The sequence below is a fragment of the Micromys minutus genome, assembly GCF_963924665.1.
Source record: "Micromys minutus genome assembly, chromosome: 1".
Lineage (NCBI taxonomy): Eukaryota > Metazoa > Chordata > Mammalia > Rodentia > Muridae > Micromys > Micromys minutus.
This window is the reverse complement of record NC_137969.1, coordinates 156,222,021-156,247,996: the sequence shown is the minus strand read 5'-3', so window position 1 is coordinate 156,247,996 and position 25,976 is coordinate 156,222,021. Positions and strand designations below refer to the sequence as shown.

At 42.9% G+C, this 25,976-nt stretch overlaps 1 protein-coding gene across 5 annotated transcripts; it reads right to left on the bottom strand.

The window, feature by feature from the left end:
* Nucleotides 1-263: 263 nt before the first annotated feature.
* GTF3C2 (general transcription factor IIIC subunit 2) lies at nucleotides 264-25,976 on the bottom strand. 5 transcript variants are annotated; one of them, XM_080909649.1, is made up of 21 exons: nucleotides 25,793-25,801; nucleotides 22,731-22,793; nucleotides 20,481-20,750; nucleotides 20,010-20,331; nucleotides 19,624-19,752; nucleotides 19,038-19,314; nucleotides 16,758-16,852; nucleotides 16,428-16,505; nucleotides 15,794-15,892; nucleotides 15,124-15,351; nucleotides 14,866-14,977; nucleotides 14,579-14,687; nucleotides 13,188-13,213; nucleotides 12,744-12,873; nucleotides 4,206-4,350; nucleotides 3,959-4,120; nucleotides 3,700-3,787; nucleotides 3,324-3,452; nucleotides 2,597-2,749; nucleotides 2,398-2,505; nucleotides 264-2,012 (listed from the first exon to the last, which is right to left on the bottom strand). In XM_080909649.1, exons 3-21 carry the CDS (start codon nucleotides 20,725-20,727, stop codon nucleotides 1,794-1,796), a joined length of 2,856 nt encoding a protein of 951 aa, XP_080765775.1. In that variant the 5' UTR covers nucleotides 20,728-20,750; nucleotides 22,731-22,793; nucleotides 25,793-25,801; the 3' UTR covers nucleotides 264-1,793. The 5 variants fall into 5 exon arrangements, with proteins under 5 accessions (XP_080765775.1, XP_080765778.1, XP_080765777.1 ...); XM_080909652.1 differs by lacking the exon at nucleotides 22,731-22,793 and having other exon boundaries at nucleotides 25,793-25,976; XM_080909651.1 differs by lacking the exon at nucleotides 3,959-4,120.

Genomic DNA, 25,976 nt, shown 5'->3' with positions numbered 1-25,976 from the left:
CTGAGGAGAAAAGGTTTGTGGGGAAGGGAAAAGAACAGAGCAGAAAATATGGCCCACGTTTACTTCTGAGTTCAAGATTGAGTCAATACTGGGAGCAGGGTTGCTGGCACAGCCTACAACCACAGCCTTAGTCCCCTCCAGGTCCCACCTTCTCTACCACTAAAAGTAGGGAAACAGATGTGTTATGTCAATGGGTTGCTCTGCAGGACAAGCCAAGCTTCTCTGCAATGGAAGGCACTTCTTTATTAGTTCAAAAAGCAAGCCTGACACAGCCTGAGCTGGATCACAACAGGGTGGTACATCACTTGGCTCCTAACACTAATGCATTTGTGGGTCCTTCTGCTGTGTAAGGACCCTGGTCTCCTACAGGTCTGCGTGCTCTTCTCTACAGGAAGACTTTCTGGCATTTGACAAATCTTCCACACCACTCAGGCAGAAAGCTGTTCCCAGATCTATCAGACCAGCCTTGAGTGCTCTAAAGTCTAGGTTTCATTTCAGACGAGATGCTAATGTAAACTGCATCCCATCCAAGAGGAAACGGGCTACTTGTTTCATATTTACTAAGTTGGTCTAACTACTTCCTTCCCAACCTCAGCCTGTATACTCAAATGTGTCCCCTGGCTGTTATTTGGCAATCTCACATCACAGGGCTGCCTGTGATTGCGAGGCAGTACCAGTCATGTGAGGTGCAGCTATCCACAGAGGACCCAACTGAGATAACATTATTGGGATCTAAATACTTTCTATACAGAGGTTAAACATGTTTAATATGTCAGCAATGTGACCATATCATAAAGATCGAAATCATGACTTGTAAAAGAATGATTGAAATAACTAAAGATATTTAATCTAGAGAAAAATTACTTGGGAAACACATGATAGCTACTGTGAAGTACTAAAAAGGGTAGCCACAGGGAAGAATGACTATTTTCTAACACCCATTAGTAAAATTAATAGAGGTATAATCTGACTTGATATAAAGGAAGATTTTTTTTTCTTTTCTCTTTTCTTTCTTTCTTTCTTTCTTTCTTTTTTTTTTTTTTTTCAACTTTTGGTTTTATGAGATAGCCCAGACTGAACACAAACTTGTGATCCTCCTGCCTCGGCCTCCCCAATGCTGGGATTACAGGTATGCACCACTATACCCAGCTTCAAAACTTTTAAAAACACTATCTAGGAGTGTTCAAGTAGTGTCACATATCAGTGATTGGGAATATTTTATAAGCAGGAACAAGTAAGAGCTAGCTGCTGTCCTACTGGCAGGGTGCTTATGGTGTTCCTCAGTTAAAGTTATGAGCAGCTTCAGTCCAATAAATTACTGTCCCCACCACTGGGCCTCTGTGTTGGTTATTCTAAAGAGGAAGATTGGAAGGCAATAACATCAAATCCTGGAAATAGACAGGAGCCTTCGTGAAGATATCCTTTCCGACTCTCCAAACACCCACTCACAAGTGCTCTCAAAAACACCCAGTACCTTTACTTAGCTTTACCTCCTTCACAATATGCTCAATATGAGCAATTTGACTCTCAAGCCTAGGTTTGGCCTGAGTGTTTCTTGTGAGCCACGGTTTTAGGCATAGGAATTGTTGTGGAGGGGGAGCCCCCCTACCTGCAGGGAGCTGTGACCATAGAAGTCTGTGGAAGGAGAGAGACTTAAGGAGTTTGGGGCATATAGGCCTAAAGATTTAGGCCTGGCACCATCACTGTCCAGGAAGGGCCCAGGTCCTATGCTCTGTGCATGGGGGCCATTTGTTCTTGGCAGACTTCAATCCAAGAGTTCTATGTGGACCAGACTATGGATCGGGGACAAGGCAATGGCTGCTTGGAGAGAAACCAGGCCCTTCAGTTGGAAAGGATGATTGGAACATAGCATTGAAGTTGGCTCGGCTTTCAAGCTGTACACGGTGGGCCAGCGGGGAGGTGAGTCCACGGACAAAATGGATCCGAACCAGCCCAGACTGCCCCCCAGATACCAGCCATCCATAGGAGTCCAGGTTTGGGCTGAAACGTACCTGTGAAGAGAACAGAAACCAAAAGAACTTCAGGGGTTGTGTCTTTGGGCGACCCCTACCTGTATGAGCTTTAAAACAGATCACCACACCTTTAACTTCAGCATTCTAAAGGCAGAAGCAGGTGGATCTCTGTGAGTTTGAGGCCAACCTAGTCTATGAGGTGAAATCCAGGAAAGCCATTGACCCTGTATCAAAACCACCCAAAACCAACCAACCAAATAAAGTCATAATCAGGACTGAACATGCAAGACAGTCAATGAATGAGGTCAGGAGAAAGAATCAAGGCTGTTTTCCCTCCAGCCATCTCTGCTGCCTTTAAACCTGTCATTTCACTGATCACAGACACAAAGTGGAGGGTGGGAGGGATGGAAGACAAGGCTCTCACCTTATGAATAGCTTCAAGTTGTAGCCTGTCCAGGCAAAGCTGAGAATGTCCCTCTCCTTCCTGCATGCGAAGCATCGGTTCTCTACGAAGCAGATTGTGGAAGGAACTCTGGGAAACAGAAGTGGAATTTCTTAGGACTCCCTGTTATCTAAGATTTCTATCTTTCCTAATGTCACAATGACTTGTAGTTACAACTTACCAGATCTGTATCTTGAAAGAGCAAGTAGTGGTGGTTAATGGTTTCAGTGTAGGTTCTCGCTTTGGGAGGATTGGGGGTCTCAGTGGAAGTCGAGGAGTAGTCTTGGTCTTCAGGGCTGTCGTGGTATGGTATCAGATCTGCTTTATATATAGGCTAAGAGAAGTTCATAAGGTTAGCATCTTAAATTTTTATTTATAACTGCATGTATTCACAAATAACATGGGGTGCATGTGAAGGTAAAAACAACTTTAGGGAGTCCATTCTTTCTTCCATCCTGTGGGCACCAGGGAACAAACTCAGCTCATAAAAGGCTTAGCAGCTGGTGTCTTTACATGCTAAGCCATCTCTTGAAACAGATTTTAAATACTGAACACAAAAGCAGAAAGGAAACTGGCTGCCTGCAAAGTCTCAAGAACAGAAAGAATCAATACACACTGAAGCTGGTGCAAGGGCTGTAAGCCTGAATGACTTAAGGAAGAGACAGAGAACTGACTCTCCAAAGTTGCCCTCTCACCACACAAGAACTGCAAACACCAACCCCCATGCACATGAAAGGAACAATTTTTAAAGAAACACGCTCGGTTCTAATAGGGCAGAGAAGATTATACAGAAGTCCTTGCTACAACAAGGACAGTGTCAGAGCTTGGAGTAGGCACTAGTTTGTATTCTACCAAGAGCTGGCAAGGTAAGAAATTATGATCTAATGGATGAAGGTTCCTATACTTACAAATCTTCTTTCTGCAGGTTTCTTGACATTGATTGGGTTTGATGCCATATCAGGTAAAATAGCTGCAATGAGCTCCCCAGATATATCTCCTGCAGCTACTGTCCCAAGCCAGTCTGAACCTGAAAGACTCTAATAGGAAGAGACATATTTATCTCACCCATCCACCCATTTATTCCTGTGATAATGACTATATAGTCTGAGGCTGAGGAGATAAAAACAAAACAAAAAAGGCCTCTTGGTCCTAATGATCCAGTTACCATATACCTGCCCCTCCTTGTACCCTGAATGGTGTCATGTTACTGTCTGCTCCTGACTTACTACTGTGAGCAAATGACCATTCCATGCATGCTGCAACTTGGGGAAAGGAGAGGCTCACCCAGACAGTGCCTTTTCGTGGAGCAGTAAAGTAGGCCTTAAAACCAAGGTAACCAGCATCAATGTAATGGATTCCACAGAGCCCGTAACTAAAAAAAAAAAAAAAAAAAAAAAAGTAAAATAAGCCTTCCTTCTTTGTTTCTTCCAGAATTCAAATACCTCAGCCAACAAACTCAACCCTCCTGACATGCTCTGCGTCCCAACCCACAGGGCCTATCCCCAGATATGAGATGAAGAACTCTATCTTCATCTTGTCGTACGAGGCATAACAGTTGTCTTGAGCCACCGTGACACCATTGTAGGGGAGTAGCCAGGAAAGCTCTGTACTCAAGAAGCGCTTGATACAGTTTATTGGTTCATAAGGTCGTCGAAGATCCCAGAATTTGATTTTCCGGTCACTCCCCGCAGACACCAGGAAATGACTGAAAAATGGGAGATGATATCAGAGCCTGTATGGAAGAGTCAGCAGGCTACAGTTCCCCACTCCACAGTCCTGTTAGTCTGTACCTGTTAGCTTTGCACCACTGAATTGTACGAACAGCCTGGTCATGGGCTAGGAAACACTGGAAGGGGTACAGCTTTAAGGAACCATCAGAGAGCCGTATCCTTTGTAGGGGTGAGTTAGTGGGAAGATTCCAGAAAACTACCATGCCTAAAATAGAGATAAAACGTGTATTAGGAAGGCTCTTGGTTCTGTGGTCTCAAAGGTCTCCTACTCCCAAATCCACACAGTGAAAGAGCAGGACAAAGATGACTGACTGGCTGAGTTCTCCCAACCTGACACTACAAAATGAGAGTGAAGACCAGACCCACATTTGAAAGGTTTCACTGAGCGTATCTGATGGCTGCTAGATATATATATTTATATATATTTATTTAACTGTAATTACATGTATTTGTCTGTATGGGAGTATATGTATATGTGAATGTAGGTACATATGGATGCCAGAAAGCAGCTTTGGATCTTCTAGAGCAGAAATTACAGGTGACTGTGAGCGCTTCGTGTGTATTCTTTAAGTGAATTCAGGCCTCTGCAAGAACAGTACATGCTCCTAAGTGCTGAGTCACCTCTTGAACGCCAGGGTAAAAGAATTTTAAAGAACTGGAGAGATGGCTTAGACCTTAAGAGAAATGACTGCTCTTCCACAGTTCCTGAGTTCAATTCCCAGCAACCACATGGTGGCGTACAACCATCTGTAATGGCATCTTGTGTGTCTGACGACAACTACAGTGTACTTGTATACATAAATAAATAAATCTTAAAAAAAAAAGAATTCTAAAATAGTGTAAAATAGTGTATATTTGCTGATATGGTAGGACAGATTTTTTTTAATGTAAAACTAATTTTTCTTTATTGAAAATACATCCACAAAGTGATGTTTCCCACCATGGGCACATATGCAGAGTCTGTAATGGGTTGGCGAAAGGCTCATCCTAGAGGGCCTGTTTTCATAAGAGATGGTTAGTATAAAAAATATCACACTGGGTGAACAGCATTACTTCGACATGATTAAGTTTGCTCTACAAATGTCCCCAAATGAGTGCCACATAGATTAACCTCTGAAGTGTATTTCCCAAACAGAGCCTGTCATTAAATGATTACTTCACCGTAGCCTAGTGTTAACCTTTATATGCATGCCATGCTCAGAATCTCTAGGAAAAATGTCTCTAACTGTAGACTGGGAGATACGATTCTAGATCTTCAATCTGTTAGCATAATTACGTCTATTCACCACCTTCGGTCAGAAAGCCTCACACAGCTGGTGCTGTCAGATGGCTCCCACCGAGTATCTTTGACTGGACATTCCTAAGGGAGTAAAAATAATCTTTTTAACCTGGGAGTTGCCTTGCCTTAAAGTAACTCCCCTGCTGTCTTTTCTTCCGTCCTCTCTGGTGTGATTTTCATGGGATTCATCTGCATTTGGGGAGGGGTAGGAGCACAAGCAAACTCTACTCTAGATGAGAGTTTTAAATGATTTGACAAGAGACAACTCTATACAAAGAAGTATATATTGTCATCCTAAGAACTTCTGGTTAAAATAGTAAAAACTAACCAACCAACCAACCAACCAAAAACCATTTTGTTTTTCCAGAAATGAGACCATCTACCCTGCTTATGGGTCTGTCTCAGAGATAGCGTTTGTTAGACCGTAAAATAGAAAAGAAGTGGTGTTATATGTTGTTTCTATGGGGACTGATTGGGAGCTGAAGACAAAGTGTTTCTTTCTCGGCTCTTTAGTGTTCCATAGTAAGACTGTGAACACACCTGACAGGAGGCTTTCTTCCCTTGCGTTTGGGAAGAGTACCTAAGAAGGGAGTGCTTCTGATATTGGAAAACAAAACAAAATAAAACAGAACAACAGGCCAAGGGGATGTCCTTCCACCTGTCTGCTTATATAACCAACATTCTGGACCCAGGATCTAGTGAGCCACACAGCCTGCCCCTAGAGAGAAATGCCCACACTCATTAGGAGGGTAGGACATATTTCTAATCTCAGCATTTGGGCTGAGGCAGGATGATCTGCTTGGGGCACACTGAAGCCCTATCTCAACAAACAAAACATACCTCCTTTAGAATAGGAGCTGGAGAGATGGCTCAGTGGTTAAGAGCACTGACTGTTCTTCTAGAGGTCCTGAGTTCAAATCCCAGCAACCACATGGTGGCTCACAACCATCTTTAATGGGATGATGCCCTCTTTTGGTGTATCAGAAGACAGCTACAGTTACTTATATATGATAAATAAATAAATAAATAGCAGCCGTCAAACTATAACCCACGAATCAGATAGATAGTGCTGCCTTCTTCATTTGGTACTGGGGACTGACCTTGCCTCATGCTTGCCAGGCAAGTGTTCCATCTCATGGGGATGGGATTATACCCTCACTGCATAATACTTCTTCAGTAAGTTACATTGACACTACCACACTTACTCACTTGTGCAATGTCTAGGGTTGACTACATATCCAAATAGCAGAATTTAGTGCCAACAATGGCAAAACAGCTCACAAAGCCTTAAAATCATTACTATTTGGTGCATTATCCTAATTCTCTTGTACAAGAATAATACAAGCACAGAGGAAAAGACAAAACAATTTGGTTGACTAAAACAAAGCTGGCAAAGGAGTGGTGCTCAAATGTAATTCAGACAAAAATAAAAGATAAAGGACATTAAATATCTTACAACAGCGAAGAAAATATCTGTAGCTAAAACCCCTTGTATAAACTCAGGGAGTGAAGCATTTACAGATCTTTCTCAGAAGACAAAAACAAAAAAATACAGTGACCTGTTGGTAAGCAATGAAAACAACCCAGCAGTGGGCCAGAGGAGCCTTGGGAAGAGAGTCATCAGATCACGTAAGTCACAGTAGTTTCTCTCACATAGGCCAGGACTTATGAGTTCAGTCACCAGTCCCGGTAGAGGTGGAACGACAGATGAGGCATCCGACAATGAAAATGCCACCAAAAAAAAAAAAAAAGGAAGACACAGTGTGACAGAGGAAGTCCTGAAGATTCTGACAGAACGTTCACTGCTCTATTATGACAAAACTGGCACTGAAAACAATAGAAGCAGGGCTGGTGAGATGGCTCAGCAGCAAAGGCACTTGCTGCCAAGTTTGGCAACCTAAGTTTGATCCCTAGGGATCTAGCTACACGGTAAAAAACAAAACAACAACAACCAAAAAAAAAAAAAAAACAACAACAAAAAAAAAACTTCCACAAGTAATCTTCTAAACTCAACACACTGTGCTCCCCTTCCCCAAAATGTAAAAGTATGTAATTAAATATCTTTAAATTATACTTTAATTTAAAGGAACTGGGAGATTATAGCCAGGACCTAATGAATATTACAAAGCACTTGCTAACTTTTCTATTTTTAACTTTGAGATATAGTCTAAAATGCCTGGGCATTCCTTGAACTTGATGCTCCTGCCTTAGACATCATAGCAGGTAAGATAATAACCCTGCACCATCAGGTCCCCCCAACATCTTTAGAACACTGGGTCCCCTAGCAGTGGAGTTATCTTGTGAGATGCCATGTGGATGCTGGGACTCAAACCCAGGTCCTCTGAAAGAGCTGCCAGTGTTCTTAACTGCTAAGCTATTTCTCCAGCTCCCTACACCTTTAAACAGCTTATATAAAAAATTAAAAAAGACAAAAACAAACAAACAAAAAAAAAAAAAAAAAACCAACAACAAAGGTGCTGGACAGATGGCTCAGCGGCTAAGAGCACTGACTGTTCTTTCAGAGGTCCTGAGTTCAATTCCCAGCAACCACATGGTGACTCACAACCATCTGTAATTTAAAAAAAAAAAAAAGCAAAAACAGCTTATATAGTACATATGATCTTGTTTCTATAAACTTGTCTTTCTTATTATCAGAAAAATTTTCTTTCCTATTTTTTAGTGGAAACATTTATATAAAGTACATTAATTTCAAGCACACAATTCCATGAGTTTGCTAGCTACTTGTACTAGTGAAATATCCCCCACCAACAAAAACCCAAATATTTCCATAAATGTTAAAATTACTTATAATTCTTTGCATCTATTTTGAGTGAAGCAAGTACTTTCTAAATACCACACCAGTAATTAGCAAGCACTGTGACTGCAGGTAGCTTCTTTCAGTGATATCTTAGTAGCTGTTTCCATGTTATGTGTCAGAAGACTATTCGTTTTTTATTGCTAAGTAGTCTGTTGTATTTATCAGTTTTGTCCATGTATCTTCAAAATTACTGTCTTAGCTAGGGTTTTATCACTGTGAAAAGACACCATGACCAAGGCAACTCTTTTTTTCTTTTAAAGATCTATTTATTTATTATATACAGCATTCTACATATATATCTGTATGTCAGAAGAGGACACCAGATCTCATTATAGACAGAGCCACACTTTGGTTGCTGGGAACTGAACTCAGAACCTCTGGAACAGCAGTCAGTGCTTTCAAACTCTGAGCCATCTCTCCAGCTCCAAGGCAACTCTTATAAAGGCACACTTGGTGCTGGAAGAACTGAGAGTTCTACATCTTGATTTGAAGGCAGCCAAGACTGTTCCATACTAAATGGAGCGCCAGTATAAGAAACCTCAAAGTCTACTCACACAGTAAAACACTTCCTTTAAGAAGACCATACCTCCTCCAATAATGTCACAGCTAATAGTGCCACTCCCTATGGCCAAGCATTCAAATACATGAATCTATGGGGGCCAAACCTCTTCAAACCACATTCCACTCTATGGCTTCCACAGGCTTTTAGCTATAACATAATGTGTTTAGTCCAACTTCAAAAGTCCCCATAATATCACAATATTTAAAAATCCAAAGTTTTTAAAGGCTGGGGAGATAGCTCAGTGACTAAGAATACTGACTGCTCTTCCAGAAGTTCTGAGTTCAATTCTCAGCAACTACATGATGGCTCACAACCATCTATAATGAGATCCAATGCCTCCTTCTGGTGTATCTTGAAGACAGCTACAGTGAACTTATATAAATACAATAAATAAATCTAAAAAAAAGCCAAAGTTCAAAGTCTTTTTTTAAGATCCATGCAATCCCTTAACTATAATTCCCTACAAAGTCAAAAATCAAAAAGCAGACCACATACCTCTAAAATCACAGGATATATATTACCATTCCAAAATGTCATAGGGAAGAAATACTGGACCAAAGTCAAGACCAAAAACCATCTGGCAAAGTCCATGTCTCATTTCAGCTTTTTTGACTACAACACAATTCTTTGTCTTGGCTGGTTTAACTCAGTTAGTAGCTTTCCCCATTAAGTATCCCATGGCTCTGGCATCTCTAACATCTTGGGGTCTCCAAGGCAACTTTAACTTCATAGCTCTTGTTTCAATGTTTGGGATCTACACATGATCTTCTGGGCTCTACCAAAGGGCTTGCATCACTTCTCCAGCTCTGACCTCTGTAAAATTCTAGGGTCTGGTTGACTCCACTCCACTGCTTGTGCTGTTCTTGCTGGTAATCCCATAGTACCGAATCTCCAATACACTGGGGTCTTCTGATGCAACTAGGCTGCACTTTAACCAATTGCTTCTCATACATAGGCTCTCTTCATGGTGGTAAGTCTCAACTTTTCTGCATGACCCTTTAGTTGTGTGCCTTCAATGGCCTCTGGGACTGCACATTTACTAATGGCCTTTACTGGCTTCTCACTGGCCTCTCTCAGCTACTCATCACAATCCCTTCATGCTTTCAAAACCAGTACCACCTGGGTGATTCTTATACATCAAGTCTGACTGCCACCATGATTTCTATCTCTGGAACACAGCTTCTTTGTGCTCTTAGAGAACACATGCTAGATTTCACCTCAGTGATGCTGGTCTCTTCTTAATCACCACTAATTTCTTAGCTCCAGATAACCAGCATCAATTGTCCCAGTAACCCCACCTACTCTTGATTCTAAAGCCAGAACCACATGGCCTGAAGCTATCAATTTAGGTTGCTTTGCTGGGACTGGTACATGGTCCCCTTGTTACTTCTTCACCAGCTTTCTGTTTTCAATGATTTCCTTCACTTGCCTAAGCTTGGCTCTCCTGAAACTTGCTCCTGTAGTCTGACCTTGACCTCAAGAGATCTGCATGCCTCCATCTCGTGACTGTTGGGATTAAAGGTATATACTACTATGCCTGGACCCAAGCTCTTCTGAAATTCTCTTTCACAAGGCCTTTATAAGCATGACGATTATGCCTCAAGATCTAGACCAAAAGCCTGTATCTTCCAGCATCAAGATCTGGATCATAGGTGTGACTTTCACTTCTGGATTGTAGTTCATTCTAGATAGTCAAGATGAGAACTGAGAATAGCCCTCACAATCCATCCCTTGTTGACCAGACATACAATCACATCTCCTTATGTCAAAATGAAAATAATCAAGTCATAATGATGCCTAACATGATATAACTCTCCCTTGTTAACTGCAAACATATAAACAATAAGCTTACCTGGGTGGGCTCTTGCCTTGAGGTCACCACTTCCTTAATTCCATTTAATATTTGGAACACAGGATTTAGCTCCATTCTACTTCCTGATGCCCTTTTAATCTTTAATCTATATACATTGTGTATTTTTCCTTTCTCAGTTTGCTATGTATGATCAAAAGGCTCTTCGTAAGAGTGAACCACAGGAGTGTCTATGCTCAGCTATTTTGAGATTTCCTTTGTGAAAGCAATTAATCTAAATCCCTTCACTTTAGCCTCAGGCAGACTCTTCAGACAAGGGCAAAAGAGCAACTACATTCTTCACCAAGATATCAAAAGAAGAGTCTCTAGGCCACATACTAAAATTTTCTTCTGCAGTCTCCTCAGCCAGCCTCCCACAGTTCCAATAACCCTCAATGCCACTATCTTCCATGCTTCTACTAAGATGGTCCACTAAACCCCACTTAAAGTATTCCACTGATTTCCAAAGTCCCCAAATCCACATTCCTCCAAACAAAGCATGGTCAGGCCTATAACAAAAATACCCCAGTCCCTGGTACCACCTTCTGTCTTAGTTACAGTTTATTGCTGTGACAAGACACCATGACCACAGCAACTCTTATAAAGGCAATTTAAAAATTGTGGCTGGCTTACAGTTCCAAAGTGTCAGCCCATTATCATCATGGTAGGAAGCATATGTAACACTGTGTATTCAGACATGGTGTTGATAGAGCTTAGATTTCTAAATTTTGAGGGCAACCAGGAAAAGACAGTCTTCCACATGTAGCCAGGACACTGTTTCACACTGGGTGGAGCTTGAGCATAGGAAACCTCAAAGCCCATCCACAGTGACTGTACTTCCTCCAACAAGGCTGTATCTCCTAATCATGCCATTATCTATGGCCAAGCATTCAAACCATCACAATTACATTAATTCATTTTGTATGTGTGTGCCACAGCCTGTGTATGGAGAAGTACATCTTGACTTGAAGGAGTCAGTTCTCCTCTTTGACCATGTGGGTCTTGGGAACTGGACTCAGGTTTTCAGGCTTGACAGCAAGTACCTTTACATTCTGGACTATTTATTCAGCTATCCAACTCTTTTAAGAAAAAAAAGTGTGTGGTATGTGTGCGTGTGTGTATACATACATACATACATACATACACACACACACACATAGAGTTTGTTTGTTTTTCAAGTAATCCTGACTGTCCTGGAACTTGCTCTGTAAACAAGGCTGGCCTCAAACTTAAGAGAACCATCTGCCTCTGTCTCTCAAGTCCTGGGATTAAAGATCTGTGTCACTGTCACCCAGCTTAAAAAATAAAACAAACAAAAACCCCACTTTAAAAACGTGTATGTCATGTGTCCCTGGCACTGTAAGATCTCTAATGCCCTGGAGCTGGAGTTAAAGTGAATGAGCCGCCTGGCACTGGTGCTGTAAACTGAGGTGGGTCTTCTGGCAGAGCATGTACTCTTAACCACTAAACTTTCTCTCCAGATCCCCTACTTAATTTTATTAATAAAAAAAAAAAAAAAAAAAAAATCACACTGGCTTATTTTGTGTATATGTGATATGTGTGGTACATGCATGTCCTAGCTGGCATGTGGAGGTTGAAGGACACCTATAGGACTTGCTTTTCTCCCTCCTATGTGGGATTAAGGATCACTCTCAGGTCTCAGTGGCAGACATCTTCACCTGCTGTGCCATCTTGCCAGCATTTCCATTTAATTCTGAGTTGACTTTCTTTAAACTGGCAAATATTCACTGTTACCTCATCTTCATAGAGGATGGCACTAAACTGTTTCTATCACTCCTTGCTTTTCTTTGAGAAGTCAAAGTAGTCCAGCTGGCCTAAAATAGTTATTGTCATGGAGGACCTTGAAATTCTGCATTAAATGCTCCATTACTGAGCTATAACCCCAACTATGAACTTCTGATCATCCTGCCCACTCCTCCCAAGTGTAAAAACACAAGGCATGTAAAACTATGCCTTATTTATATAGTGCTGAGAATTGAACTTGAGGGCTTAGGTCATGCAAAGTAAGCACCAACCAAACCCAAGCACATGTAAAAGCAAACAGCAACAGGTCTTTGTTTTGTTTTTACCGTTATAGTACCCAGCAGCCAGGTGGTGGTGAGGCCTGGTAGGCATCCAAGCCAGGCTAAGGCACTGACCACACTCAGAAGGGTCTGAAGCTTGCACAGACCCCACCTGAAGAGTTGCCAAACACTGGACCTGCAAGGACCGAAGAGATAACTTTAGGAAGACCTTATTGTTTGAAATAAGACTCTAATCAGTTTGTTTTTGTTTTATTTTTGAGACAGGGTTTCTGTTTCTCCATGTAGTCCTAGTGGTTCTGGAACTCTATAGACCAGGCTATCCTCGAACTCAGAGATCAACCTGTCTCTGCCTCCACCACCACCCAGTTTCAAATCAGTTCTTAATCCAGAAAAGGGACACACTCAGAAGGGAAAGACTCACTGTAGAATCTGCAAAAAGAGGCTCTTAAAAGATAATGTCTCAAGTAGGCTAACAGGTTCCTTACTCACCTTGTAGATGGCAGGCTTCATAGCGTCTGTGAAGAAAGAAAGGCGGTAAGTAGCTGATGCTCTGCATTCAGAGGGCTAAGCTCCTTCCTACTCAGGCCTTGCTTTGAGATCAGGGTCTCATGTCTGGGCAATGACTTCATCTTTTCCCTCAGCACCAAATTTATGACCCTATCTCTTCCCACCCCCACTTTCTTTCCCAACACCAGCTTTCCTTCTGGGAGAACTGCTGCCTACTTCACCCTGGCTTTTTTTCTTCCTCTGTCTCTACAACTCTGCTCATTTACCTAAAACTTTTGTTTCTGTTTTTTTTTTTTTTTTGTTTGTTTTGCATTCTCCACTTGATCCTGCATTCCTACATAAACATGCCCTATTGTCTCCTCTATGGGGTTAAATAAATAAAATCAGGAGTAGCAATCCCAGAACATGGGGGATGGAAAAAGGAAAAGAAGTTCAAAGTCACCCTCAGTTACAGGGAAGTTCAAAGCCAGTCTGCGCTAAATGGGACCCTGCCTCAAAACAAATAAAAGAAATACACAAGTCCCTCTCTGTGGCCCATGGCCACCAGGCTATCTCCCTTTATAATTAACCTTTTTCTTTATGTTTCTGAGACAGGGTATACCTACATAGCCCTGAACTTACAGAGATCTGCCTGCCTGCTAAGTGATCTGCTATAATGAAACTTTCTAAAAAAAATTATCTATCTAAATAAAGCATATCCAATCCCTAGGCCACATGCAGCCAAGAACAGCTAAGAGTATGTCTCAACACATTAGCAGACTTTTCGGTTTTTTTTTTTTTTTTTTTTTTTCAGTAATTTAACTGTGAAGTTCCTGGGACTAAACTTTGTAGATGACATCATACCATAATGTCAAAGGGCTGGACATGCCTGATTTCCTGTTTCTGCTTCAACCTATTCCACCATCAGACCACCAAACACAAACCGCCTGGGGCTTAAACTCAGATGCCCTCTTCTTAAATAAATACTAAGTACTGTTGGGGGAAAAAAAAATAGAACCTGCCTTTCTTGACTCTTCCTAAAAGATATTGTATGGGTGAGGATATAGATCTCAGGGAGTCCTGAGATCAGCACTGGGACAATAAATGTCAGATAGAGGTGAGTACCACCTGTCAGCCTCAACCCTTAGCAACGCTAAACAGTCAATTTCCGAGGGCACAGAATATGGAAGAGGATGAAATGACTGGTAAAATGATGAAAGGGTGCAGTTAAGTCTGCAAAAAAGAGAGGATTTAAGCTCAAAAATGACCAACTAAAGTCACAGTATTAGCACAAAGGCTTCACTGAACATTCACGCTAGAGACCACACTAGAGGAGGTCACGGGCAGACAGGCCTGAGAGCTCTGGCTACCACCATGGCAGTTATGTGACTTGCCTGGGGGCTGCTGAGCCAGGAGGGCCTCAGGATGCGGCAGACTGAACAGCAGTACCTTCCCATCTGAGCAGGCCAGAGCCAAGAGACCTAGGCGAGGCAGGAGAGGAGCCTGTGGAATGAGAGCAGATCTGTGCTGAGGCTTGTGCTGCTTTCAGGTGCCTCTCAGAAAACTGAGGCTCTGGTCCCTTAAAACATGACACGGAGTTGCTAGAAAAACCCACCCACCACACTCTAACCTTCCTTCAACCCTAAGAATTCCCCGGGCTAGCTCAGTCAACTAGAAATACCTTCCGAAGGGTTTCTGGATGTTCCCATGCCCCACTGGGGCAAAACTTGAGGTCCCAGATACAGCCACTGTCACAAGCAATCCCATAGACAAAGTGGGCCCTGTTGCCAGGACTGGAGAAAGAAAATGGGGAGACAGTGGGTAGGAAGAATCTATGACTAATAGAGCTTCTTCACTTCCTTGTCTTGTCTCAGCCCAACACAAGCCCTGCCCCAGCCCTCACCCACCTGCCTGTAGCAGTGTCCCAGCCCCACCTCACCAGCTTTCTTGCTGCAATGTCCCAAGACCCCAGAGCTGCAGCAGCCCAGGGCCTGAATGAAGCTGGCTCAGTGGGTGTGTCTCATTCATGTCAGGGCTGGAGAAAAGGGCCACATACTGTGAGGCTGCTGACCCTTCAGGCACTGGGCACCAGTCCAGAGCCCAGAGCGGTCCCCCTGTGAAGAAGGACACATCCCAGCGCTCTGGATGTGCTGTGATTGAGCTAAATCTAGAGAAAAGTCAGAGCAACAAAAAATGTTAGGACAAAATGGAGAAGTTCCACTGGAACAACTATGTCTGGCTTAGGTAAAGGTCTGAAAATCAGACAGTCTATGGTTGGATCAAGACCCTGCCACGACTCACACCTCTCCACTTCCTGCTCAGAGAGGCACTCCCCACATCTTTCAAAACATAGTTTCATGATAAGTGCATGTCACCTTGTAACTGGCCTCCCAAAGCCTCCAAAGCCTCCCTGGGCCCAGCTTGCAGAGAAAGCTCACCACTGTATTAGAGAAGATTAGCCTGCTACAGCTGGGACTATATCCTGAGCATTACCAAGATCAGCACTCAGGAGAGGAAAGGGCTAATTGCTAGCCTTTGCAACATTAGTGTTTCCTACTTTTCTCTTCCAATATCAGGGGGGAAAAGGCTGAGCTGTTGCTCCTTTTTACCTGTTTATTCGGTAGATTGTGCCATCCTCAGGAATCCCTTCACGTTGTACAGAAAACAGGGGAGACTTCTCCTCCTGGGGCAGGTAGGGAGCTGCTTCACTATAGGAAGCAAAAACATCAGCTTCAACTGAGAAGAGTTTTGCTATCACAAGATTCCCATTATACACCTTAGAATTCTTTTGTCACTTGTCTGCCATCTCTTTCAAGTCTTCTTGGTGATCAATACTGTCAACCTGACAGGACCTAAGTCGCCCACTATGCAAGCCTGTGGGCACAGATGTGAAGGATTACTTAGATTAGGCTGGTCTCTAGGTATGTCTATGAGCAATTCTCTTTATTCGGTTAACTGGAATAGCACAGTTCACCCTAAATGTGGGCAGCACGATTCCATGGGCTTAGGTCTTGGATTATATAAAATCAATGCTAGGTAAGTACACATATCCACTCTGCTCTCCTTCCTAACTACAAATAAAGCGTAACTCGCTTTCTCAAAGTCGTGCCTCACCATGATGGACTGCAGCCTTGTCCTGTGAGACAAAATAAATGCTTTCTCCTAAAGTTGCTTTTGCCAGGCCAGGGCATTTTTATCACAGTGAAGGAAGGTAACAGCTTCAGAGATGTCAATTCAACTTACAGTTCAGACAACAACTGCCACTTCCAGGCTACTGGGATCCACTCAGCAAACTCCCAGAATGAATGCTGCTGTTCTCGGCTAGAGAAACAGAAGCGTCATCAATGAAAACAGAGAACTACAAAAGCACTGTCTAAAACCACTTTCTAGAGGGTGGGATGATTTGTGGTTTAGAGGTAAGTAGCTGCTAGCACTTGAAATTGTGTCTTTTTAACAATGTCCTTTAGTAATGAACATCACCACCACACTTCATACATAAGCAAGGGCTTCTCTTTCTAGATGGTTCTTATACTTCCCCTCCCCCAGCCCTCAGTCTTTGTTCCCAAATCTCACAGGTCCTTGGTGAGGTGGAGGCACTTCCAAACAGGAGCCATGATGTAATTGGGTAAGCCATTGGGAGCCATGCCCCGGCAGTGTGGTTTCTGTTTCTAAGGATCAAAGTAAAGAAAATATAAAGAAAAGAACATCCTTTTGTTCTTTTAGGTTGGAGAAAGTCCTAGAAGATAGCTTGCTTTCCCAGTGTTTAAATTTTTCTTGGCCTTACATATCCTACCAACTACCTTATCAGCATCTAAATAGCTTTGTGCTCCAGTTACTCTATTAAAGCATTCTCTGCTCACCTTTCTCGATTCAGAGGACTCTCCTACACACCCTCAAACTCCTGCCCTGTGGGACAGTATTACCTATTCCTCCCATACCCAGTACTCCTTTATAAACCCTCCTTCCTCTTACAGGTCAGGTCAAGGAGTATACTCTTTATATACACAGTCCTAGAAACTCATCCAGGTCCCAGTGATGGCTACCACTTTTAAGCCCAACTATAAAAGCTCACATCATTATAAACTTGGCTCAGTCACAACTTTTTACGAGTTGTAGGCCTATAGAGTCATATTAAGGATTAAAGCAAAAAGAAAACTAAAATACTCAATTAAACTGATAAATAAATATATAGACCAGGCATGGTGGTGTGTGCATTTAATTTCACTACTTGGGAGGCAGAGACAGGCAGATCTCTGTGAGATTTACACAGGAAAAAAACCTATCTTAAAAAACAAAAATCAAAAACAAACAAAAAAAAAAGGGAAAAAAAAAAAAAAAAACTAAGAAAGAAAAGCCCAAGTGTACCTCTAAGCTCAGCATTTAGGGAGGAAAGAAACCCAATCTAAAAACAATACAGTGGAGAACAGGGGAAGACATTCAAGGTCTATGTGGTTAGCATATGCTTGGCCCAGGGAGTGGCACCATTAAGAAGGTGTGGCCTTGTTGGAGGAAGTGTGTCACTCTGGGGATGGGCTTGGAGACACTCCTCCTAGCTGCCTGAGGATGCTCAGTCTGTCCCTGGCTTCCTTTGGGTGAAGATGTAGAATTCTCAGCTCCTCCTGCACCATGCCTGCCTGGATGCTGCTATGCTTCTGACTTGATACTGGACTGAACCTCTGAACCTGTAAGCCTGCCCCAATTAAATGTCTTTTATAAAACTTTCATTGGTCATGGTGTCTGTTCACAGCAATAAAACCCTAATAAGACAAGACAGTCTACCTCTAGCTTGTACACCTTAGCAAACATGGTCACATGCTTGTACATGGCAGGTACACATATGTATATGCCCTCATGTACCTAAACAACAAAGTTCCTGTCAAGCTGGGTGTGGTTGTCCACACTATGGCAAGAACCTTCCTCTAATGAATAACCATTTCAAGGGACCAATCACTGGGCGAGAAGTAAACAGGACTTCCAGGTCAAAGAGAGGAATAAGGGAGACAGGAGAAGATGGGAGACAGCATGTAGAGAGGGGAGGTCCCAGTTCAGGTGTGATCTGTTGTGATCTGCTCCCGAAGGATTTATAACTTATGGATTAGTACAGGACAATCTGTCTTATCTAGGTGGGCAGTTTATATCATTATCAATTGGCTCTGAGTTTACTGTGTGGACGCTTTGTGGGGCAAGAATTTACTGATATAAATATGATTGATAAATTATAAACCTCAAGAGTTTTGATTTTTCCAGGCTGTTGGGAAATGTAAGCAGAGTCCACACAGAGAGCCATGGGAGAGCGGTCACTGCTGGGGCCACCGCCACTGTATGGCTAGCCATGTAGGCAGAGAGACCAATGGGGACAGAGAGTAGCAGGAGGTAGTGTGATGCCCGGAACCATTTGCCATTTGCTAATATTTACTGCTACACCACGCCTGTAGGACTAAGAAAACAGAGGCAGGAGGACTGAGTTTGAGAATAGTCTGCTACAATCACCTTCTGGGGAAACATCACCTCTAGAAACCCATACTTGCCCTTCAAGGCCCAGCTCAAGTGTCATTCCTCTGTGAAATATGAGCAGTTAGTTCTCCTCCCCCATGTCTAAGTTACTTTGTGGCATTCAGTACACTGACAACTTTGAGAAGCAGGATCCTTGTTCACATGTGGTTTTCAGTAGAGAATACTCCAGAGTGAACAATCTATTCACTACATCCTTCCTCATATAACCTCTCCAATAACTCACAGTTTTGAAGTTTTTTTGTTACTATTTTGGCTAGCCATTAGGCCAAATGTTGGCCATGGGTACACAGAATGCTAAAATTCCCATTTTCCCATCTTTCTGTTGTTAATTCAAGTTACCCCTGCAGCAGGTCCTCGTGGGGTACTTCGGGGTGCAACAGGCTCAGGATCAGATGAGTTCTCACTTGGGGCCTCACTTTCTTCCTCATCTTCACCCTCAACCTGGAGAACAAAGTCTTCATCCCGAGTGCTTCCGTCTTCTTCACCCTGAGAGGCTGCTTGACGGATCTTCTTAGGCTTCGTGGGGCTGCTCACCTTGGGACTCTTAGGACCAGACAGTGGAGCAGGCAGGGCTGTGGAGAGCTCTTCAGCTAGTTCCTGAAGGTATAGAAGTGCCCTGTGGGATAGGGTGGAGTCAGAGCCATCCTCACAAGCATTAAATAGAGCCCACACTTCTAGACTTTATTATTGTTTTATTGATCTCAGTAATGCTGTGAAGCAGTTTCCCCTTCCCTCCAATAGATGCAGAAATAGAAATCCAGGAAAATTAAGTGATTTGGCACAGGCAAGCCAGACACCAAGAAATATGATAGGCTTTCTAACGCTAGGCCAATGCACTCTCTACCACATAGAACATAAAGGGCAAGGGAAAGAAGGAAAGGCACATAAACACTGAAATAAATTGAGTGGTAAAAGCAATGAAGACCTGGGGGAAGTCTGTGAAAAATGTGATGGAGAGCCAGGTGTGGTGGCACACGCCTGCAATCCCAGCACTCGGGAGGCTGAGGTGGGAGGATCGCAAGTTCGAGGCCAACCTGGGTTGGGCAGCGACACCCTGTCTCAAAACAAAAACAAAACAAACAAAAATGTGATGGAGTATGAAGTACAGAAAGGAATTACTTAGATACAAAAAGTTAGCAACACGTACCACAAAAGTGGCTCTTAACGAGCTAAAGGGTTGCCCCCACCCAGAACCCAGATGCCTCCCCTACTTACCTGATACCTCACCAATTTTCCCATCTCTCCAACATCTGCCCCACCTTCCCGCCTCTACCACCACCCCTCTACCAGGCTGTGCCCCACAATCCTTACACTTGGGCAGCCCTTCGGCGGGGTCGTTCCCCAGAAGGGGTCTCAAAGTCCTCAGGGGGCCTCTTTGGATGTGGAGACTCTGGCTGATCTAGGCCTTTGGACAACTTCAATAGTAGCAGGTCTCCCTTGGACTTTTGACTTCGTTTCTTAGGCATGGGGGTGGACAGAGGGTTGGACTGATCTAAGAGACCAGGAACCAGAGGGGCAGATGGAGGTTTACGTTGCTGGGGCCTTTTAGCGCCTCTTGGTGTCCTACCGCCTCTCCTCCCAGAAGGCTTTGAGGCTCTAGGGTTTGAGACCTTTGACATCTCTGAAGAAAGATCTGTATAGAGAAGAATATCCGTGAGATGAGATCAGAGCTCAAGTTATTCTGACTACAGTATACTGTACCCAAGTTTGTAAGAACCTAGGAGCTCAATCTGCTCTCTCGTTTTAGGCTAAGCAAAGAGTGAGAGAGAGCAAGGCACATACCTTGCTGTTCCAACCTGGTGAAGCTTTCCTGATCTGGAGGAAGCCTCCTCTTGTCAGAAGAATCCTCAAATCCAGGCAAAGGAGGAGGTAGTGACATCTCGATGGAAGCCTCCACACTGGACATTTCTGAGGAGGCCTTGACATCCAGCTGGCTTAGTTCTTCTTGTCCAGGAGAGTCTACCACAACCATGCTCCCCACGGGGTCGGCCTCCCCCAGGGCAACATAGCCGACCCCGCAGGTATCCATCAGCACCCCCCAAAATGGCTGCCCTGCATACAGAGATACAGCAATGAATGTAATACAGAAACTATTTGTAGAGGCTCAGATTTCTCTCTTTTCCCCCTTCATCTCACAACCAGAAACCTGATCATTCATTCATTAAAATAACTACTGATGCAGTAAGATGGCCTTGTAGGTAGGTTAGGATGCTTGCTGCCAAGCCTGATGACTAGAATTCAATCCCCCTGTTCCACATGGCATGTGTAAGGAGAAAACCAACTTCTACAGTTGTACTCTGACCTCCACATGGTCAGTCACATGTGTGCCCACCTCAAAAAAAACAAATAAACGTACCCCCAACATACAAACTATTATGTTAAGCATTGTTCTAGGGTCTAGTAAATGACAAGATAAAAAGGAGCTGGGTGTGGTAGTGTACACCTGAAGCTAAGGAAGGAGATGCTGTGAGTTTGAAACCAGCCTGGGGTACACACAATCCCGTTTCAGAAAACAAAACAAAACAAAACAAAACAAAAAAAAAAAAAAAAAAACAGGCAAATTCTTGAGATTTTACATTCTCATGTAGCAAATAAACAGTAAGTAAACAAATAATAACAAACTATCATTAACTGATTACTACATGCCAAACATAATATTAAATGCTTTATGAATGTTACTTATACCTCTTATATGTTATAAAGATGTGGAAATCAATATATAAATAAAATAATGAAATAAATCATATTCAGAGCCTCCACCACAATGGAAAGGAGATAAGTATGACCCTCTGGGGAAGAATCATAAATTCCTAAGAACAGACTAAATAACAGGGGCCTAGCAGCTGTGAAGGCATGGTGCCAAGTCCCAGCAACTACAGAAACTGAAGCAAAAAGATAACTTGAGCCCAGGAATTTGGAGCCAGCTTGGGGTATAATACAGCAAGACTATGAATTAATTAAATATTAAATATAAAACAGACAAAGCTAAGGTAGGATACCCATAGGTAACATTCATTTCTGTGAATATTAGTAAAGGAACAGATTTCCTTAAGAATAGGAGCTGTGGGGGGCTGGAGAAATGGCTCAGTGGTTAGGAGCACTGACTGCTCTTCCAAAGGTCCTGAGTTCAATTCCCAGCAACCACATGTTGGCTCACAACCATCTGTCATGGGCTCTGATTCTGGTATATCTGAAGACAGCTGCAGTGTACCCACATCATAAATCTAAAAAAAAAAAAAAAAAGAAAGAAAGAAAGAAAAAGAAAAAAGAGCTGTGCTGAACTCAGTGGGGTAGAGCACTTTGAAATCCAGCCCTTGAGAGGCGGAGGCAGGAATTCAAAGCTAGCCTTGGCTACATGAGATCATGCCTTAAAAAAACAAAAAAGAAAGAAAGAAAAACAAAACAAGAGTAACAGCTTTCTAGAACCTAGCCATCAATGTTACTTTTGAATTGGGGATAGTGGATGCCTATGGTCTATGACACAATTAAAGATTAGAGAACTTTCTCATACCAAACAATAGACTAAAGTATCTTCAACCTTTATGAATTCAGAAATACCAGATATATAATCACAGACCAAGGAGATTGGCATAAGTAAAGCATTGACCACAAACCAAAATTTTGAGCAAATACAACTCTATAAGGGTCCGGTTTTGGGTCAGGACAACCTGTTTGCCTTTGACAAAGAGGAAGAAATAGTTCAAATCCCAGGAGGGAACCCTCCGTAGGTTGAGACATAACTAAAAGATAAATAATTCACCAGCCTCAATGGAAAGGTGTGCTCATATAAACACTAAACAAATTATGTAAGTTATATCTTGTAGCTATAGTTAATTATAAATGACAGCAGTTAAGCTTCTACTTCAACTGATGAGGATACAATGCAGCTTCATATGCTAATAACACTGTGTATGGTATCATTGTTTTTCGGCAAATAGTAGACCTGTCTGTATCCCTTAATAAGCAAAAAAGGATCCAATGTGAGACTTATGCACAGACAGGACAGGAAGAAAGAAAAACATGGAAAAGTACCTTTCAAAAGAACTATTCCAGAAAACAGAAGAAAGTTTTCAGCAAACACAAACACTACAGGATCTAGGAAACAAAAGAAAACAATGGCAGGGGGCCTGAGTAAACTGGAAGCAGTAGGGAAAGGAGTCAAGTGAAAACTGTACTGCTCAACAGTGAGATGAAGGCAGGCTGAGGAAAGCCCTGGACTGAAGGACATGATAAACATGGCGCTAATGACAGAAGAGAAGGAAAGACTCTAGTAAACAGTAGTAAATCTATGGGCTCTGCTGTCTGTGAGGCAGGTTCACACTCTGCTGTCCTGACTGGCTTTGATCTAACAAGAATTCGCCTGCCTCTGCTGGAATTAAAGGTGTGTTCCACCATCCCTGATTTAAGAAATGTATGTTTTAAGGAAGACAAGTGTCGTGTCTTGGAAGGTGTTGTGCTGAGATCAGGAGTTCAAGAGCAGCCTGGAAAACATGAAAGGCCCCACCTCACAAATAAAGAAATGAGAATGGGGGATGGGGTGAGGAGAGCAAGATGGCAAGAGAGAGCTCAGTGTTTAAGAGAGAAAAAAACTTAGAAGAGGTGGGGCTATTGGCACATGCTTTTAATTTCTGTGAGATCAAGGCCAGCTTGGTCTACATCAGGGGTACTAGACAAGCAGAGGTACATAGTTAAGACCTTGTTTTAAACAAAACAAAAAATGTAATAGAAAAGAGGGGTTGTAGCACACGTGCAATCCCAGCAGTGGAAAGTATCTCAGGCAGAGGGAGGGAGACTTGCAGGCCAGAAGGGATACGATGAGACCCTGTCTCCTCTCACACCCTCTCCCTCCAAAATACTGAAATAAGAAATACCTTGCAATAAGGAAAACTTCAATATATAAATCAAGAACATTTACTGGGGTGCTGCAGAGATAGCTCCACAGTTAGGAGTACTTGATGCTCTTAAGACCTGGGTATGGTCCCCAGGACCCATGTGGTAGCTCACAACCAACCACAACTCCAATTCAAAAGGATTTGATGCCTTCTGAGCTCTGAAAGCACCAGGCACATAAAAGGTGCACATGCATACAATACATGCAGGCAGAACACCCATAAACATTGAATAGAGAAATGGCTTATTGTACAAAAAAAGTAAAATCAACAAACAAGTATTACAGCAAAAACTATCTGAGTGAAAACAAAAAATTCCGAAATTCTCTGCTCATCTCAGCACTTTTGGGGTGCTGAGGAACAGCACCAGACCTGCTTCAAAATCCTCACAAATGCTTGAAACCAGAAAAGAATTACAGCCTTGAGAAAGCCTTCACTGGGCTGAGAATCATTCATGTACAGGCAGCAGCATGACATCCTGGACATGCAAGTTTAAGATCCTTAAATTTGTTCTTATCTATGAGCTAGAGAAATAGTTCAGGGGTAGAGAGCACTTGCTTAGCATTTCACAACGTCCTGGATTCAATCTCCAGTGCAGGAAGGAACAAAGGGATGGATGGAGGGAAGGAGGGAAGAATTTCTAATAGAGAAACTATAATATCAAAGACTGGTATCATTTACTAACTGTGGAACGTAAAATTGAGATTTCATAACTGTAGCTATGAAACAGGTTCTAACTTCAAATTTTAAAGGTTTTAGTTGACCATGATGGTGAATGCTTGTTATCTCAGCCCTTGGGAGCTGAAGTTAAAGGATCTGGAATTCCAGGTCAACCAGGAATATAAACCTGTCTCAAAGAGAGTGGTCTTGCAAAACAAATAACAAAACAATATTCAGATTGTAGTAAACCAAGACAAAAATCTACCTTCTTTGAAAGTTCATAGGATCTTGCCTACCTGGCTTACTACAGTATTTGATCTTGATGCATGAGTTAGCATATAATTTTTTATCACTGAGTGACTCAACATACCACAACAACAACAAAAAAAAGAGTCCTTTTAAAGATTCACTTCTTGTGAAAGGCAGTGGCAGTGAGTGTTAGAATTCCTATTTAGGATATTACAATACAAAATTTAAACAGTAAAGGAAGAAATGTTCAGTAAATTCTAATTGGAGTTTTTACATCCCAAACTGTCTAATTTCCTTGCTGCATCAGGCTGCTAACTTGACTACTCTGGCAAAAGAAAAACAATTAGATAATACTACATCTTAGACATGGGTTCACTTCGTATACACTGTTTAATAACTGGCTCCCAAAGTATTCCTATTATGCAACTGGTGATATATCTGATAATTTTACTTGTACAAAAACGAACGTTATTTACTTCTAGAAACTAAAAAGTGTACATTTGAACAGTAGAACAACTTAAAATTATTAAGAAAATGGCACTACAGTTGATAACGGTAAAAGGTAACGTTAACAAAGGCTAATTTAATGTAACAATATGCCTCCAAGGGCAAAAAGATCTGGTTATATCCTAAACCTCTCCAGAAAAGTGAATTACCTCCTGGGGGAGGTGAAGTTGCCACCTCTGTCTTGTCCAAAAGACGGCCAACTTGCCACGGGATAAAAGGACTAGACAAGGAAACATAACTGGCCCTTGGCTGCGCCAATGGGGTTGCAGCGCGCGGGGCACAACCCCCGGGGTTAGAGCCATTTGGAGGAGAAGGCTGGGACACAGTAAGAGGGAATGAGCACAAGAGGACTGACTGCAATCAGTCAAGACACCACCACCTGCCATTCCACAATCCGGGCCGTGGGGGCAGCTTTCGAGCAGCAGGCGAGCCCTGATTTCCCTAAGCCTGAGGACAACCGCAGGTTCACTCGAGTCCAAAGGCTCAACATAACCAATTTAACGTCAGCAGCGCGGAAGCCTGGACCCAGTTTACCGCGAAGCATAGACCGAGTTGGGGAAGAAGGTAAGACCGGCTGGCAGAGATGGGGGATGCTCAGTGGCCCCAGTGGGGACGGAGGTGAGAGAGAGCTCGACGGTTTTCGGGAGAAGCGCAAAGGCTAGGAGGCGCGCTGCCTTGCGAGGGGGTAAGAGAGGAATAAGGAATCGGTTCCCATTGCTTTAACCCTACGGCAAAAGAATGGGAGGAGTAATTCTGGGTCCCCCGCACACCCCGTTGCGGTACACTCACCCGCGCCAAAGTCCTTCCGGAAGTCCAAGTTCGAAGATGGCGCCGCCTGTCGGGTCGCGGTTTTATGACGAAATCTTGATCGGCTCTTCCTTGCCCCGCCCCGAGACAAGGTAAACGCAAGCTTGGTCTGGAATGCGTTCCCCGCCGAGCTTTCTATTAAACTCTGTGTTCCATAATGCAGCGC